This window comes from Daldinia caldariorum (assembly GCF_022478825.1).
Source record: "Daldinia caldariorum strain CBS 122874 unplaced genomic scaffold F4812scaffold_8, whole genome shotgun sequence".
Classification (NCBI taxonomy): Eukaryota; Fungi; Ascomycota; class Sordariomycetes; order Xylariales; family Hypoxylaceae; genus Daldinia; species Daldinia caldariorum.
This window is the reverse complement of record NW_025953044.1, coordinates 201556-217356: the sequence shown is the minus strand read 5'-3', so window position 1 is coordinate 217356 and position 15801 is coordinate 201556. Positions and strand designations below refer to the sequence as shown.

Genomic DNA, 15801 nt, shown 5'->3' with positions numbered 1-15801 from the left:
TCCAGCAGGATCATACGCCCGGATTCTGGAAGTCCAAACACGGGACACTCTTGTGTAGGACTATTTACACTCACGCGTGCTGCCGTTTGTGTCTTATGGTGTTTTTGGCTTTCTAGTGGAGTTTGCTTTGCAGTTGTACATGTTAGAGTTGATATTTGCCCCGTAGGCGTCTTCCCGTCCCCTGGTGTAGTTCCCAAACCAGGAGACACAAAATGCCCTCAATATTCTGCAACATTTTCTCTTTATACCTGCTAAACGTTGAATCTACTTCAATAAAGTTACGACCTAGGACGTAGCATTGCTGTGGACTTCTTAATACCTAACTCGCTAGTGATCTCAAAAATGTGGATAAAGACCTATCTACCATATGGGAACCTGCTTAACTGTGTATTTAAGCTTTCTTTTTCTAATTCTTTTGTTAGGGTATACTTAGTTATTGCGAGAGACCACAGGAAAAAAAGGGGGATAGACACTACTTACATTTTATGGTTAAGGTAGTGCGGTTGGGTTATCTGTGCCTTTTCTCGTTTGTAACTTAGAGAAACTCCATCGCCAAATATACGGACCTACCTATTTGGCTCCCTATGCCATACACTCCGGGCGGTGATGATTATGGCGGACGTTAAGCGCACTCCTAAGGAGCATAAATGTACAGCACAAACGTTGCTTCGTTTTTCTTTTCTCTCCTTTTCAGTTCATGGAGCCATTTTAGCAACTGATATCTAATTATAATGCTTTCAAAAGGGGAAAAGCTATCCTAAGCACAAGTAGACGAAGTCCGTGCATTGGGATGGTGTTACGGGTATATTATTTCCTCGTCAGGCGACTACACCACGACAAGAAAGAAAGTCAAAGAATATGCTTTCGAAGAGCCTGATCAAATTAAGAATTTAAAAATACTTTAACTACCTAGGTACTAAATTAGTAAATATCGGAAGAAAAGGGCTTTCCGGGAAGGCCGCCAGATGCGCCGGGGGTTTAAGGGGTTCAGGGGGTGTCCCCTAGGGATAATATCAGAGAGATTTTGCACTTCATATTAGTTCTGTTACTTCGAATTATCATCATTAATTGAATTAATTTGATTAGTAGACACTTAGCTGTTAAGCATAAAGCCATACTCTTCTTACTTATCTACCATTCTTTTGTGTCAGTCCCGCATAGTTATTCCTACTAAAACTCACCATGTTTTTAAGTAGGACTTTTACACTATTAACAATATTTGAATAAAAAAGATGATACAATTTGAGGCTTAATAGAAATAGAATGATTAAAGTTTATTGCTTTTCTTCTACCTTTCTTTGTACTACTTTTAGGACGTTTTTTTATACGGGCGTCAAGTTGTAAGTATTGTGATCCCCCATAACCGTAATGTAATCTTTCTTAGGATGTTATATTAACATCTTAATTTATTTACATTTTATCCAATCAAAAATACATTAAAATAAATATAACCTCCTTGCCATAGTGCTGGTGGGTTTTGGTGGGAATATGCGATAAGAACGGTATTTGAATGTAGATATCCGACCCCCTTTTCGAGCGTAGCGAGCAGCTCTCCGCAGGAGCCTCCCTGGAAGGGCCGCCGGAGGCTGAAAAGGAAAACGATCGAGGTGGCATTATTAAAATACCTAGACATAGTATTAGTACCATGCCTGTTAAAGTCTCGTTTTATTTGTTGTTAAAGGTGTATCAGGCAAGATTCCAATGGTGGTACCTAAGTACCTACCTAAGGTAGGTAGGTACCTTGTACCATATCTGCCACAACGACAGGAAGGTTAAGTATCCTAAGAACAGAGCAACAAGCAAGAACCGAGTGGTCAAGTGGGATAAGTGGTGACCCACAAAGTAGCGAAGTAACCACCCTGCTCTTCGTAACTAGCCGATCCACACTACTTGCACCAACAAGCTCGGTTCGATTTTTTTTTTTAATTAGTAATTATTACCCCTGAGAATTTGTATTTTATTTTATTAATACGTAACCAACCCTATCTATCTAACACAAAGAGGTATCCTTTTCAAGTCGTAAGTGAGGAAGAAGATGATCGGCTTAAGTAACGCCAGGTCTTCCTTTAAGAACAACTCGACCTCGTAAGCTACATTCCGACTGGTCAAGAGTCGAACTGCCTGTTGTACATAGCTTCAACGCCATGAGGAACACATGAAAAGCACCTCTTAGATAGCTTGTCATGCATGCAATGTAAATTGCAGTTGTCGTTAGTTACTCGGCGGAAATTATTCCGCAATATATCAGATTAGGCACCTAGAAAGCAAGTCACACCGTAGATGATAATGATGAGGACGAGGATAGTTAAATCTTAGGTACCTCTTAATTGTACGATAATCTTTTCGTTAATCTTACTTACATTAATTACCACAACTAATTCCGAAGAGCTGAAGCAGTGCTCAAAAGAGTTGGCTGCTTGATAGATAACTCATCCATTTTAACTCTACCTTACTCTAAAAAGGGGTTATCTGCGTCTGCCATCCGTTGCCCTATGCCAAGACGCCTGACAATCCACCTCGACATCTTTTACGTTTATCATCATTCGCCGTTGTGTCGCACAGCATCTTCTGCCAAGGAAAAGACGAATACCAATTGCTACCTGTCATTTAAGAGATATCAATCTTTATAAAAAGTCGACACTTTATCTAGGCCCCGGAATCCGGAGAAAGCCTCCTCTGACAGCGGAACCAACCTTACGGGCACATGTCGGCATCCTGCAGACCGACGCAGAAGACGATATCGTCGTGCAATTTATTTTATTTGTGCAACCCCCCTTTTTTGTCGCTGTAGAGCTGGTGTGTTTGGGACCCTATCAATGTCTCAACGAGAAACTCCTACATTCCTGGTGACTAAGCGCCAATGCTGTCTCTGCATACCTACTTGGACGGGATCGTACATCAACTCCAAGACCTATGTATGCGTTAGATCCGAGTCGAGTCGAGTACTTGTGCGAGGAACAAGGCCAAGGTCGTGGAACGCCACCCCTAGGTATCTGTGTTTACCTGCGCGTGTCACTGGCTGGACAGATCCTTTATCAATGATAACCGTGGTCGTGGCCGTGGCCATGACAGAATGGATTATCGTATCATGTCTTGGAACTATAAATCGCGCTCGTCTATATGTTCTTGACGTTGATACATGTGTTTTTTTTTCTCCCTGCTTAGAGGTATGCATCTGTCTCGCCAAAGCTGCAGCTCGCCGCTCAGACAGACGCTCAACCCGAGTCATGCTTAGAGATATAGCACATCGTGCTACTATGTCCACTAAAATGTCTCGCTGCTTATCTAGGAAATGTAGCATTGACAGGTGTTGAAAGGGGTGGGAAGCGGCATTAATAATGCGTAGATACTGACCTATCTGTACTTCTGATTACCCCATCGAAGATGGATTTCAAGTGCTAAAGATCGAACCTGCTTTCTGATCGTACATCCACTTAGTAATACAGCGCCGGCACACCAAAACATGGATCGAATCACGGACGAAGAGGAGAATGTGCCGCAAATCGTGGGAGTCGACGCCGATACTTCCAGCGAAGAGACACAGATGCGCCTGAAGAAGACAGGTTTCCTGGCTCAGTTACGGAGCTATGAAGAAGCGCTAGATCGAAAGTTAGGAGTCGAATCGCATAGCATCGAACGGAAGCTCCCAGGCGATAGGAACCCGTTCTATACCCGATGGTCAGGCCAGTTGGTCAGTTGTTCCCCGAGATCGAAAATATTAAATGGTATTATTTGGCAGAGGAACATAGTGGAAAGTTGATCCGATTCTAGGCTATAGTGAGCTTTTGGGTAGGCGGCTGCATGAACCTTGGCAGCTTCGCAAGCGGCTTCATAGGATGGGAGTTCGGCCTAGATCTCCGGCAGAGTATCTTGGTCATCATATTTGGCTCGGTCGTCGGCGGTGCGGTCACGGTGAGTACCTCCTTCGTAACATATTGGACTGATACCTACCCAAGGCTAGGTACTAATATTCAGTAGAGCTGGTGCGCGACAATGGGCCCTCCTACAGGCCTCCGTCAAGTCTCCATCTGTCGTTACTCCCTAGGCTGGTACCCTTCGAAAGTCATCGCAATACTCAATGTTATCCAACAAATTGGATGGTGCGCTTCCGGCTCTATCACAGGAGGACAAGCGCTTTATGCGTTTTCGGATGGAAAGGTCGGTTCTCAGCTTGGCGTCGTCATAGTCAGCATAATGAGTCTGGGCTTCTCATTCTTTGGTTTGAAAGCGGTATATATATTCGAGAAGTTCGCCTGGCTCGTATTCCTTGGTATCTTCCTGATCATCCTAGGGGAGATAGGAAGATTTGCCGATCTTAGCGCCCCATCATCCGCTAAGGGGCCGTCGAATATCGCAGGGGCAGTATTGACGTACTTTGGCGTAATGTACGGATCCAGTGCTTCTTGCGCGGGCGAGTCTAACTCCTATCTTGATTGTAATGCGCTGTCTTTTTATTAATGCCATAACAGGCTATGTGTCGGACTTTTATGCTGAACATCCAGCAAATATCGCCAAGACTAAGATCTTCTTGCTGACATTTGTTGGGTTATGTAAGTTCGATCGCCGAAGCTCTCGAGCTGATCGATATATACACAATTTCTAACCGAATATCAGTCGTATCTACCTGTCTAAGTGCTATAGCCGGAGCTATTGCTGCGTCAGCCTTGCACAATAACCCACAATGGAACGAACAATACGAGGTTGGTGTTGGGTTCTTGCTTCAGACGATGATTCACCCATATAGGCTAGCAAAAGCGATCCTTTTCCTATTGATGTTTGCGTCTGTCGGCTTGAACTGTGGATCAATGTATAGCGCAGGCCTTTCGATTCAGCAGGCTTCCTACAGACTAGCGGCGGTGCCAAGGTTCGTCTGGGAAATATTCTGTTTTGCCGCGGTTATCGCTTTGGGCCTCGCTGGCAGTGATCGGCTTCTGGTCTTCCTCCAAAATTTCCTTAGCTTATTAGGTTACTATGCAACCGCTGTCTTCGTCTGCTTATTTACCGAGCACTATTTATTTCGGGACGGCTCTTTCGGGAGCTATGACTTGGAAAACTGGAATACACGCAGTATGCTGCCGGTTGGATATGCCGGTAGCCTTGCCTTTGCATGCGGAATAGTTGGAGGTAACGTGTTCGAGCTTACTCAGTTTGATGGCAACTTATGACTAACTTTATCCATAGCTGTTCTTGGGATGTCTACAACTTGGTATACTGGTGTTATTGCAAAGCGATTTGGGGAACTTGGTGGCGATATTGGAAACGAGCTTTGTTTCTTCTTGACTCTCGTTGCATACGTCCCAGCTCGGTACGCGGAAAGGAGATGGATGGATAAGTGAAGACGTTGAAAGCCAAGCACCTACTTAACAAGAGGCAACCATCTCCTTCGTTGGATAGCGCGATTACCTACCTAGGTAGATATCTAGGTAGATATGCACACATGTGCAATTATCCGGTGTGATGCTGGCGTTGCATAGGATCTCGATAATACTCCGTCATGGCCACCTCCATCATCTGCCAAGAACATCCGATCCTTGGGATAGGATATTCTCCGGCTAATCTCTCTTTGAAGGGCAAGATGTATATCCATAAAAGGTGGTTTCCTTACGCTTGTGCGAAGCTCACGTCTAGGCTGCTAGGTCGCAGTTGAGTCGTATCTAATGGTACAATAAATGTGGTTACTACTCGCAGAATACTACATGATGCCATTGGGCGGTGCACTTAGTAACTTCATCGATCGTGACGTGCATATGCCAAGTAATCTCCGCAAGTCCGACTCGGAACCAAGCCTCACCGATGTGCAAGGATTACCTAACTGCGGCTTTGAGACTGGATTTCCTGGATAGTTCTGAGCGTACATGGCCGTGCAAACAGCTGCGAAGGTCAAGGAAAGTGTATGATAGGAGAGATCGCGTAAATAAAAATCGATGGGGGTCCGAAGATGTGGGATTTCGAATATTGGAACGACTCGACTTAGCCGGTCTCAGCTGAACATCTCGCCATGTTGCCACAGAATAAGTTGAGCTGCGTTGCTAATGGATTTTTAATCGAATAGGCAATAGGAAACACAACTTTGCAGCCTCAGACAACTCACCGCAACTCTGTTTTTTATAGCAACCAATGAGGTGAGCGAACAATCCGGGGACAAGCCTTGTACGAATGCAAGTTTCGGGATAAGAAGGAGTTGGTACCTAGGTAGAATTTCCGTTCGTAACGACCAGAATGACGTGGGGAAATAACCTCCATAGGATCTGTACCTTAGCTTTAGATGCGTCTTGTTACCCCGTAACTCGTTTACGTCTCGTCACTGTTGGGAACTATCATTTCCAATAAGCAATCCCCGATTGATGTGATAGTCCCGGGTGGAAAGACAAATGAGATGCTGTTCCCATAAAGTCCGGTGTGATTGAGTACTAAACCGCCTGAGAAGTACGTCTCACGAGCTAAATATGGGCGAAAAGGGGCAACTTCTATCAGTCATGTAAGCTTTGTCAGATTGTGGATGATGTATTGCACCGCGATGGCGCATACCTACCTCTAGGTAGGTTATTCCAAGGACTATAGGCGCGGGGGTCGCGAGCTAATAATAATAAAAAAATCTTGTACTTCTGGTGTCCTTAGTGAAGACTAAATAAGACATGCCTAAAACATGAAATAAAAATGATGAAATTGATTCGAGATAGTAGTACCTGCGTATGCCGAATCCCGTATTGGGACTGTGCATGCAGACCAACTAGACAACGGAGCCGCTATGATTTGTATGATTTGCGAGAGTGTTTTTTTTTTTTTTTTTTTTTTTTTTTTTTTTTTTTTTTTTTTTTTTTTCATCAGGAACTTTAGGTACTTAGGTACCTACACAGCTACACTAGTAAGCCTTCAGGTTTTGAGATTTAATAAGGAGACACGATTGCCTCACGTTAGAGTTATTATGTAAATGGTGTTAAATAGAATAATTTGGTAAAAACGGGTGATCCGTCTGGGCGCTGCAATGACCACGTCTCCCCCCTCCCCCTTTTTTCTTCGCTGGGAGAGGTGAAATTCTCTTTTCTAGTCCTTGCAGAAGGAATTGTCGGTTCCCGCTTAAGGAAGACTCGGACAAGAAAAGAGGGTGACAACCGAGCTTACTGTTCGTCGTTGTACGCATCCATCCGAATTCCTCAATCGTATGCCGGCGTGCCCTAATGGCTGTTTAAGAGGCTTCATTCTTTTAATCTTGCTCGATGTGACAGCAGGACCTGTAAAGACCTGTAAACTGATATGGCTATAGGTTACTCCAATATTCCAAAGTAGGTTATCCGCAGGGACGACGCGAGAATGTTGATCAATGATCGACGCCCAGCCTGGGTTAGGTAGGTTAATAAGTAATGGTTACCGTTTACTGGACTTGAAGCGGTCTTTTGAGAGGAGGGAGAAGGGGGGAGGGACAGAGAGGGACAAGACCCGATTGAGAATTTGAATCCATCAACAGGAAGAAGAGTGGAGCTGGAAAATGGCAGTTGTGCTTTTGTTGCGTTTGCATTTACATAGTACATTTGCGTTTCGACCAGTGCGTGATAAAAGCTGGGGAATGACCCACTCTTATTTCAAATTCACCATTGATAGGTCCTTGTTTTCCACATGGCCGGGATAGCTTTGGCTAGATTAGGTACGTACCTTCGTAAAGTCCCCCATACAAAAATTATTTTATTATGGCTCTGCTAAGTAGCTTGCTTCTTTCAAGCTTCCATTCCACCGCTTGAATTCTTCTACCCCACACGTATCCACTCGTCTTAAAAGCATGGGAAACCCCGGGCAAAGACCGGGGAAGACGGAACAATCCAGTCATTTCATTTTCATTTCCAGTGCTTGGGGCATAACTCTCGCCGAATAAATTCTTATAAGCCCTTCATCAATGTGAGACGAGAAGCAAATTTCCCAGCAACCCCCAAACTTCGGTCTTTTTTGGATTCCGGCTTGGTTTAGTCGAGGTCAGGTATCGTTTCGCACAAATCTACGTCGCACACATAGCAACTTATGCGGTTACGGGTTACGAAGGACTTGGGGGAAGTTTTCCGAGTCCCCCCCCAAGCTCCATACTTTTTTTCCTCTTTTGTCCCCAAGCTGAGCATCTGGAATTTTGTTTGTCCAACCACACGCTTGTACAAAAACACGTCGACATCGACGGATACGAGGGTTGATTCGATATAGGTACTCATTCTTGTAAGGGTCTATTCAGCTAGCAAATTCTACCTCAAAATCCGACTCCGTCCTCTACTTGGATTTTTTTGGTATCTTTCTTTTACCACGTTTATTCTACTAGCATGGTATCAAAACACACGACACTTTAATAGTGGCCGGAAACGTGACTTGAGGCGCCTGCGGGTTATTTGCCTATTACGGCGCACTGTCTCTGTCTGTTGAATTCAAATGTTGGTCGAATGATGAATGAAGAATAAAGGCTACCTGGACATTCTCAGTGATGGATTGCTTATTACTCCTTCCGTACACGTGTACAGAAGGACGATTGGTCCTCTTCTATCTTTTAGTTTCAGCCTTGGACAACGTCTTAAATTATAATCATGGATTACATAGGAGGGTGGGTTGCCTGGAGATGCCATAGGTATCTCGAAGCTTCGGTGTGTAGCGCCCAAAGGGGTGTTAGCACGTAACGATTCCACCCCCAGATCCGTCTTCCGCAAGGTCCTTAACCTTTTATTAGATAGACTCTTATGATATCTTGCCCCGAACCGATCCTGATGGATCACGTATCTATGTATATATTGGTAGACAAGCATCAGCCAACCGTTGACCTGGGGCATTGCTTGGTATGTTACGTGTAATGGATTTAACTCTTACGATACACTGGGTTCTCGGGGAAGAGTTGCTTACATTAGCCCAAAATATACCCGCGTAGGAGTCTTACTATGACTCTTTGCCACGTAAGGTAGAGAACACAAATGCAAAAAAATATATACACGATCTTACCCGAAGGAAATAATAGAAAAATAGAAAAGAAAGTCTTGAATTCTTAGGAAACGTAAGGCTTAGGCTACGATACCACCGACGATACTACCCATCCCATCATTCCTACCGAGGTTGCCTAGCCTTAGGTAGCTTTCCTAGCTCGGATCGATGGCGTGCCAACTCATTCCGGCATGCACGTAGTAGCTACAATAGATGCATACCTAGATGCATACCTCCTATGAAGAGAGAGGGCGCCCCAAAACATATGATGGTGCCCAGGTGCTTGATGCAGGGTACCTCTTACAACTTTGTACATACCAGCTCGGGGGATCTGGGTGGCCCCTGTCGCTTTTCCCCATACTTTTTCGTCGTACCTGGTACGTACATTACCTGAACGGGTAAGTCCCTTCATGCATAGTACCATCTTGTCTTCAGAGTTCAGACATCTTACTGCAATGTATCAACGGATGTCAAATGGTGCTTGGGGTAAATCTGGGGTTAGAATATGACCATTAACACAACTTGTGCGTCTGCGTACCTATCTAAGTAGTGTATTTGTGATTTATGTTATGCAGCTCTACATAGTGCGTGCAACCTGTAGATAGGTACTTGAAGAGGTATCTAAGATGTATCGTACAGTGTATAAGGTACTTCGTACATGCTTCCCTGTAAAGCTCCATTTATCTAATGATGTATCAAAGTACATACACTAGGTACCTCACACGTTATTAACTTTATGTACCAGGTATGAAAATACCTAAGGTACTGTGAAAATATATTATTGAATAGATCATAATGTATTTGCGTTATGTCCAGTACTTTTTCTTCCCTCTTTCCCCAGGTCTTAATTTATTAGATTATCAATACCCATTTGGATTGCCGGGGAAATCATTAATAAATCTCTTCTCCTTTTGTCTCGTCTCAGGTTCACAGCTCCTGTGGCTTGAGTAAATAAATACCTGCCGACTAACCTGCAACCATCTGCAACTTGTTCGCGAGCCTTTCCCAACAACCATCACGCCCCATAACATATCCCCTTTTCCCACATTAATATATTTCATGTTAACGTTAGGTATCCTATCCTATACGCATCTTCCCCCATTTGCCCCAGCTTTCCGCTCCTCATCTTTTCAACCTGCCGACTTCATCCACTTGCCTAACAGAGGAGTTTACATCCACCGGCTGCCAATTTAGCTTCGGGATCTGACGTCTTAAACGGCATTGCGCCAACTATTATACCAACAATATTCAATTTCTCATCAGCCGTGTAATTCACTACTCCCCCCCCCCCTTCGGCATCAGCTTTGCTAAGACTCCTACCTCCTATCTTTCGCGTGGGGTGGCCGCCGCAATCAGGAACGACAAGCCTTATTATTGGTGTGTGGGCGTGTGAGTGTGTGTGAGAGAGAGTGTGTGTGTCACTTATACACGCATATCCACCGCTCTTTCCGTTGCCTTCTTGTTACTTTGTTACTTTTTTACTTCTATGACTCCTTGAGTCTAAATCTTTTCTACCTTCTGTCCTCGCGCCTTCTCTACCTCTATATCTATATCAGGCACCCAACTTGTCGTCCTTGGTACCTTCCAGTTCCGTCACTTTTAACTTGCATTACTCTATACGCCGAACTTTTCATCTCAACATCTTTTTTTCTTTGCGACGCCACCCTGCCACATTTTCCGCCAAATATTATACCAAAATTCCAACATACATCTACAACAAGTTCATCACGTATTGCGCGTACTTAATCGGATCACCCTGGACAGCAGTGAAGCATCCATCCAGTACCTCTCCGTCTTTCATCTTCTAACCCGAACGCTAAAATGTGAGTCATTGTCCAGTTACAACGGCAACTTATAGCCTAGCACAGCCCACTGACTCCCATCCTAGTTAGAATTTTTCAAGATGCCTGGTCAAATCGCTGCACCTATCCCGGTTACGCCGCCGCGTAAGAACATCCGTCTCAACTCTTCTACGGATTTCTTCGCTAGTCTAAATGCCACTCTTGCTTCTAAAGAGAGCAAACAAGTTACCCCTATCCGTTCGATTCAAGAGCAAGACTGGGATGTACCGGCGCCTCCGCCGCCTAGCCCAGTCAGCTTCCATCCAGACCATTGGCAACGTACACTACGTCATTAATTAGCATCTCGTGCGTTGTTACCGCGCCGCACACATGAGAGATGTTCATTCGTCACCGTCGCCATGCGTTTTCTTCATATGTCTGTATGGGTAAGCGAGGGTTCCTGGTCTGTCATTTGGGAGTTTACGGATGTGAAATAAGGGCATAAGGGATTCAAGATAATCGGTCTACACAAAAGTCGGGGTATGGCGTGTGCTTTCAAAAAGGGGAAGGGAAAGGAAAGGAAAGGGAGGGGAAGGAATGGCTGGATTTCATGGCTTCGCTCCGTGGTTGATATGAGACAACCCCGGTACCTCAGTCCGGGATCGATTCTAAATGTTCACTTTCGTTCGCTAGCGCCATATCACCATCTCCAATCTTTGTCTGTTTTGGCCTTTTCCCCTAATTAGGGAGAACACCAAGTCGGTAACGATAATTGATATCACTTTGGTACAATTCATGTAATGGCCTCCGACTACGAGTCAGGAGTTAATGAGATTGTAGCTAGGGAAGATAACCTAGGTAGTCGGAAGTCTAGCGTCCGCAACTAATTCGAGGTAATGCTAATATAAACGAAAATGGAAGACGTGACTGGGTTAGGTAACCTCGAGCGAAATCGATAAGAATTACCGAGCTTTACCCCATAATTTTTTACCAAATTACCAACTGTGTGCTTACTAGTATGCGGAGATGCTCTCAAAAAAATATTCATTAAAGTACAATAAATTTGTTTATTTTTTTTCTTGGCGTGGTTCTTAATTGGGTTAAAGCTATCTCCACCAATTAACGCGCTTTGCAGGGTCTTTTGACCGCGACGCGTCTAAGCTAGGTGTATTTTTCGCGTTCTTTAATATCATGTGGGTCTCGATTTGGCGCGTTCTACCTCCTGTCTCATAATATTAGGTACTTCCTTGTTCTTCAATTGATAACTAAACAATACTTTCCTCTCTTCAAAATCTTCGTCATTGCAATTTCAGCCTCAACCTTTCCATACTTTACATACCTTACTCAAATTTTACATTCGGAAGTCGTATACAGGATTAATACGTACACAGAACCAATTGGCCTTTCGTTGATCTACAGCTGCACCTCCTTTAAAAACAAACGACAGTTTAACTCTTGGAATCGAGTTGAATCATGCCTGGTCCCGCTGTCAAACAGCAACACCGAAAGGCATCTGCAAAACCCAATGTCGCTACCCCCAAACAAAGTGCACCCTCTAGTATTAACGGCTTCACTCGCGTTTCAAAGTCGGTAACTAGTACCGATGTTAAGAAGGAGGTCGCTCTTACGCCGAAGAAGAGTTCGACTATTGAGCCGCTCACACCTGCTTCCCGAAAGAGACCAATTAGAAGTATCGAGGAAAAGGACTCTTCGGCGGATGAGAGACCAATCAAACGCCTAAGTCTTCCTGTCAAATCACAAAAAGCTGTGTCTCAACCTGCAAAACGTGGTCGCGGTCGTCCCTCGAAGGCTCGTCCCGAGCCCATACTGAAAAAACGCACGAGGAGTCCGAGCATTTCCGATTCGGATGAGTCAGCTGTCAATGCGGGTGCGCTACTCAAGAGACTCCGTCTAGAATCATCACCATCTCGCAGCTCTACACCTTTTTCGGTCAATACACCAATCACCGAGCCCGATATTGACGAGAACGACTTTGTCACATCAAAGAATGGACTTCCCGAAGAGGTCCTAGCTCTTATCGACCTACACTCTTCACTGCTAAAGACCTTAACATTACACTACGCGCACAATGGATCCAACGTACCCGCAGACTTGCGAGTCTTATGCCCGAACGTATCACGTGCGTGGGGAAGAAAGCAAGTCACCGAAGCCGATATTAGACTCTGTCTTGGTGTCCTCAATTTCGAGCCAAAAACAACCTCTACTAAGCCCTTATTCTCGCTTTCGGACTACGGTCGCGGTAAGATTTGCATCGAAATCGATTCGGTACAACATGAATCTGGCCGCCCGTTGGACGAGAAAAAACTAAACGACACGTTCCACGACAACATCTCTTCACTTTGGACTCGGTTCTCGGCTACCAATGGCCTCGACGTCTCGGCTTTTATCTCTACTACGCTCCCCAGAGCCCCCGTGACGCTCTGCGAATCCGTCGCGAAAGCCGCGCCCGTGCTATCGAAGGGCCAGAAGCGGCTCGAGGAGTTGAAACAAGGCATGGTGCTGAAGAAGCAGGAGAAGGAAGCCAAGAGCAAACCCCCACAGCTACAACAGCAGCAACAATCCGGCGATGTGCAAATGTCGGGCGCGGGAGCAGCTCCCAAGATGAGCGTCCTGGACCGCATCCGGTTAAAGTCCCTCCAGAAGTCCTCGCTCCCCGCCGGCAACCTCTCGCCCGCGCAACTCCAGCGCCGCGCGGCGTTGCAGCGCGCACCCGAAGTGGCCGGTATGCTAGGCATGCTGAGCCGCGCCGCGGGCCAGGGGGGACGGGTGTCGTTTACTATGGCGGCGACGTTGGAAAAGCTCAAGGACTCGCTACGGATGGGCGTTTCGCGCGAGGAGGGCGCCGCTTGCGTTCGCCTGCTAGCGAGCGAAGTTGCGCCGGAGTGGGCGCGCGTCGTGGTTATCGGAGGACGGGAAAATGTGGTTCTCGAGACGGATAGACAGCCTAATAAGGCGGATGTGGAGGGACGGGTCCGAGGGTTACTCGAGCAGGAGTGAAGCGAAGAATGAAGTGACAAAGGGGTGGAAATCATGATTACGAGAGAACTGCATCCTAAGAGGTGGTGGGAGGTGGAAAGAGGATCTATGCTTCTTCTGGACATGCGAATTACCGTCTTGTCCCTGTTTTTTATTGTTGCATTGCATAGCATCGCGTTGCATCACTGGACCACGGCTTGGTCTACGGCTTTTCGCATTACACGAAGATACCTCCCTCGTCTGGATTGGCGAATGGGAAACACTGGGTTGCTACAAACAAGTATTAATAGCATCATCAGACTTGGATTCCGAATCTAATAATAAAAACACCAAATTTCAAAAAACAATGCAATTCTCTTTTTGTAGTGTTTGATGGAAATATGTGACTCTAATTGTTCTATTTCTTGTGTCTACTTAAAATCAAGGTTTGGGAGAGAGCCGACCGATCGACTCTTTTTTTTGCCCCGGAAAGCCCGGGCGCCACGCAATGCTATGCAATTGTATGGCTATAAGGGGGAGGAGATGGCACATTTCATCTCCAACAAAAAAAGGGGGGGAAAACCCTCGCCTTGGAAGGTAAGGGTAAAAACTAACTCTCATCATACAGCCGCCACTCCGGACACGGGCAATCTCGTAGGATTTGCGTGTCTTGGGATCATCAGTTCAGATTGGATTCATTATCATCAGCCCGAGTTCTAAACTGTTTTTTCCTTTCCTTTTTTTTTTTTTTTAAAAAAAAAAAGAAAAGAAAAAGAACATCCCTCTGGGCCTAATTAGATAGATACTATCGAATAGAGAAAGAGATTGATTGATTGATTGGGGGATCGAGGGGAGGGGATTGGGATTGGGCCCCGCGCTCATTTCTTCTCCTTGGGCTTGAACTTGGGCTCGCCGATGCCGGCGCCCCTGAGCTTGACGTTGAGGACGCGCTCCATGGCGGCGAGGATCTTCTGGTCGGGGATGGCGGTGCCGCGCTCGAAGTCGGCGACGACGGAGGGGGTGGTATTGCACTTGGTCGCCAGGTCCTTCTGCGTCATCTTGGGCTCCATCTTCTGCCGCGTCTGGCTGATGGCGTCCCCGACCTGCTTGCCCACCGTGTTCGGCTTGACGATGTCGTCGCTGCGGTCGACCTTCGTCAGGCGTTGGCCTTCGGGTCCTTTGCCGACCTGTCGGGGGGGAAGCTGTTGTTAGCGCCGAATTCCAGGTAGGGGCTGGGCTGGGCTGGACAAAGTGGATGAGGTCATAGGGGCATCTGAAGATATAGATAGAGAAAGAGAATGGGAGAAAGGCGGGAGGGGATATTTATTAACTTACAGCATTGCCTGTCGAGTACTTCTTCTCGGTCGTGATGGCGCTTCCGGCGCGCTTGGCGGCGTTTATCGCGGAACTGCTTCGCAGGACGGTCTCTCGCTGCGACGCGCCGCCGCGAGCCTTGCTACCGATCTTGGTAACCGAGTCCCATTCGTCAGACATGGTGAAAACAGGGATTGATTGATTGATTGTTGAGTAGTAGTGGTAGTAGTAATAGTAAAAATCGGTGTAAGTCGATGGTCGACAAATTGGATTTAAATTCAGGAAGTCGACTTTTGGTTTGGATGCGCGGGTTTGTTGTTAAGGTTGTTCGTGTGGAGAAAGGTTTGTTGGAGAAAGTTTAAGGGAAAAAAAGGTTAGAATGCAATTGCGCTCGTGAGCTATTTGATTTGATATAGATGTCCTTTTTTTAGAGCCGTGGAAGGCGAAGGAATGATGGTGAAGTGGGCTGAAAGCGGAGCCGACGCTGACTCAACGGAGTTGTTTTTTTTTTTTACGCTGGGGGAGGCAGCCTTTGTGGCCCAGCAGTCAAGATTATTGTTGCTAAGCCACACTAAGAGGTTGATTTATGTACAATACATCAATGTATGTTACATCGTACGGATTACACAATAACAAGAAGCGCTACAGATAAACAACAAATAATTGAAATATTTCAGTTGATACAGCAAGAAATTATTCAAAATAATGAACTTGTTCAGAAGTCAAGAATTATCTCTGATCCCAAATCGAACAATACAACTGTGTCCCTTGTAAATTCACGGATTCACTC

General features: G+C 45.7%; 4 protein-coding genes across 4 annotated transcripts; 3 read left to right on the top strand and 1 right to left on the bottom strand.

Annotated features, from left to right (window-relative positions):
- Nucleotides 1-3463: 3463 nt before the first annotated feature.
- On the top strand, nt 3464-5690 carry F4812DRAFT_471183 (putative nucleoside transporter; the record flags this gene model as incomplete). The annotated part of the gene is made up of 6 exons (XM_047939064.1): nt 3464-3691; nt 3772-3912; nt 3979-4435; nt 4470-4550; nt 4615-5124; nt 5182-5690. 6 exons carry the CDS (start codon nt 3464-3466, stop codon nt 5334-5336), a joined length of 1572 nt encoding a protein of 523 aa, XP_047790124.1. The 3' UTR covers nt 5337-5690.
- Nucleotides 5691-10843: 5153 nt separating this feature from the next.
- Nucleotides 10844-11886, top strand: F4812DRAFT_459096 (uncharacterized protein; the record flags this gene model as incomplete). The annotated part of the gene is made up of 2 exons (XM_047937480.1): nt 10844-11032; nt 11857-11886. 2 exons carry the CDS (start codon nt 10844-10846, stop codon nt 11884-11886), a joined length of 219 nt encoding a protein of 72 aa, XP_047790123.1.
- A 69-nt stretch (nt 11887-11955) lies between these two features.
- On the top strand, nt 11956-14066 carry F4812DRAFT_427643 (uncharacterized protein). Its single transcript, XM_047934119.1, has one exon. It carries the CDS (start codon nt 12195-12197, stop codon nt 13737-13739), a length of 1545 nt encoding a protein of 514 aa, XP_047790122.1. The 5' UTR covers nt 11956-12194; the 3' UTR covers nt 13740-14066.
- Nucleotides 14067-14501: 435 nt separating this feature from the next.
- On the bottom strand, nt 14502-15733 carry F4812DRAFT_427639 (multi protein-bridging factor 1). Its single transcript, XM_047934118.1, has 2 exons — nt 15033-15733; nt 14502-14884 (listed from the first exon to the last, which is right to left on the bottom strand). The coding sequence occupies exons 1-2, from the start codon at nt 15189-15191 to the stop codon at nt 14576-14578; spliced, it is 468 nt and encodes a 155-aa protein (XP_047790121.1). The 5' UTR covers nt 15192-15733; the 3' UTR covers nt 14502-14575.
- Nucleotides 15734-15801: the final 68 nt, after the last annotated feature.

Bases quoted from the DNA above. Each gene is read 5' to 3' on its own strand.
- F4812DRAFT_427643 (XM_047934119.1), top strand. From the start codon at position 12,195: ATGCCTGGTCCCGCTGTCAAACAGCAACACCGAAAGGCATCTGCAAAA.
- F4812DRAFT_427639 (XM_047934118.1), bottom strand. From the start codon at position 15,191: ATGTCTGACGAATGGGACTCGGTTACCAAGATCGGTAGCAAGGCTCGC. The intron at 14,885-15,032 runs GTAAGTTAATAA...CCCCCCCGACAG, and splicing joins AGTACTCGACAGGCAATGCT to GTCGGCAAAGGACCCGAAGG.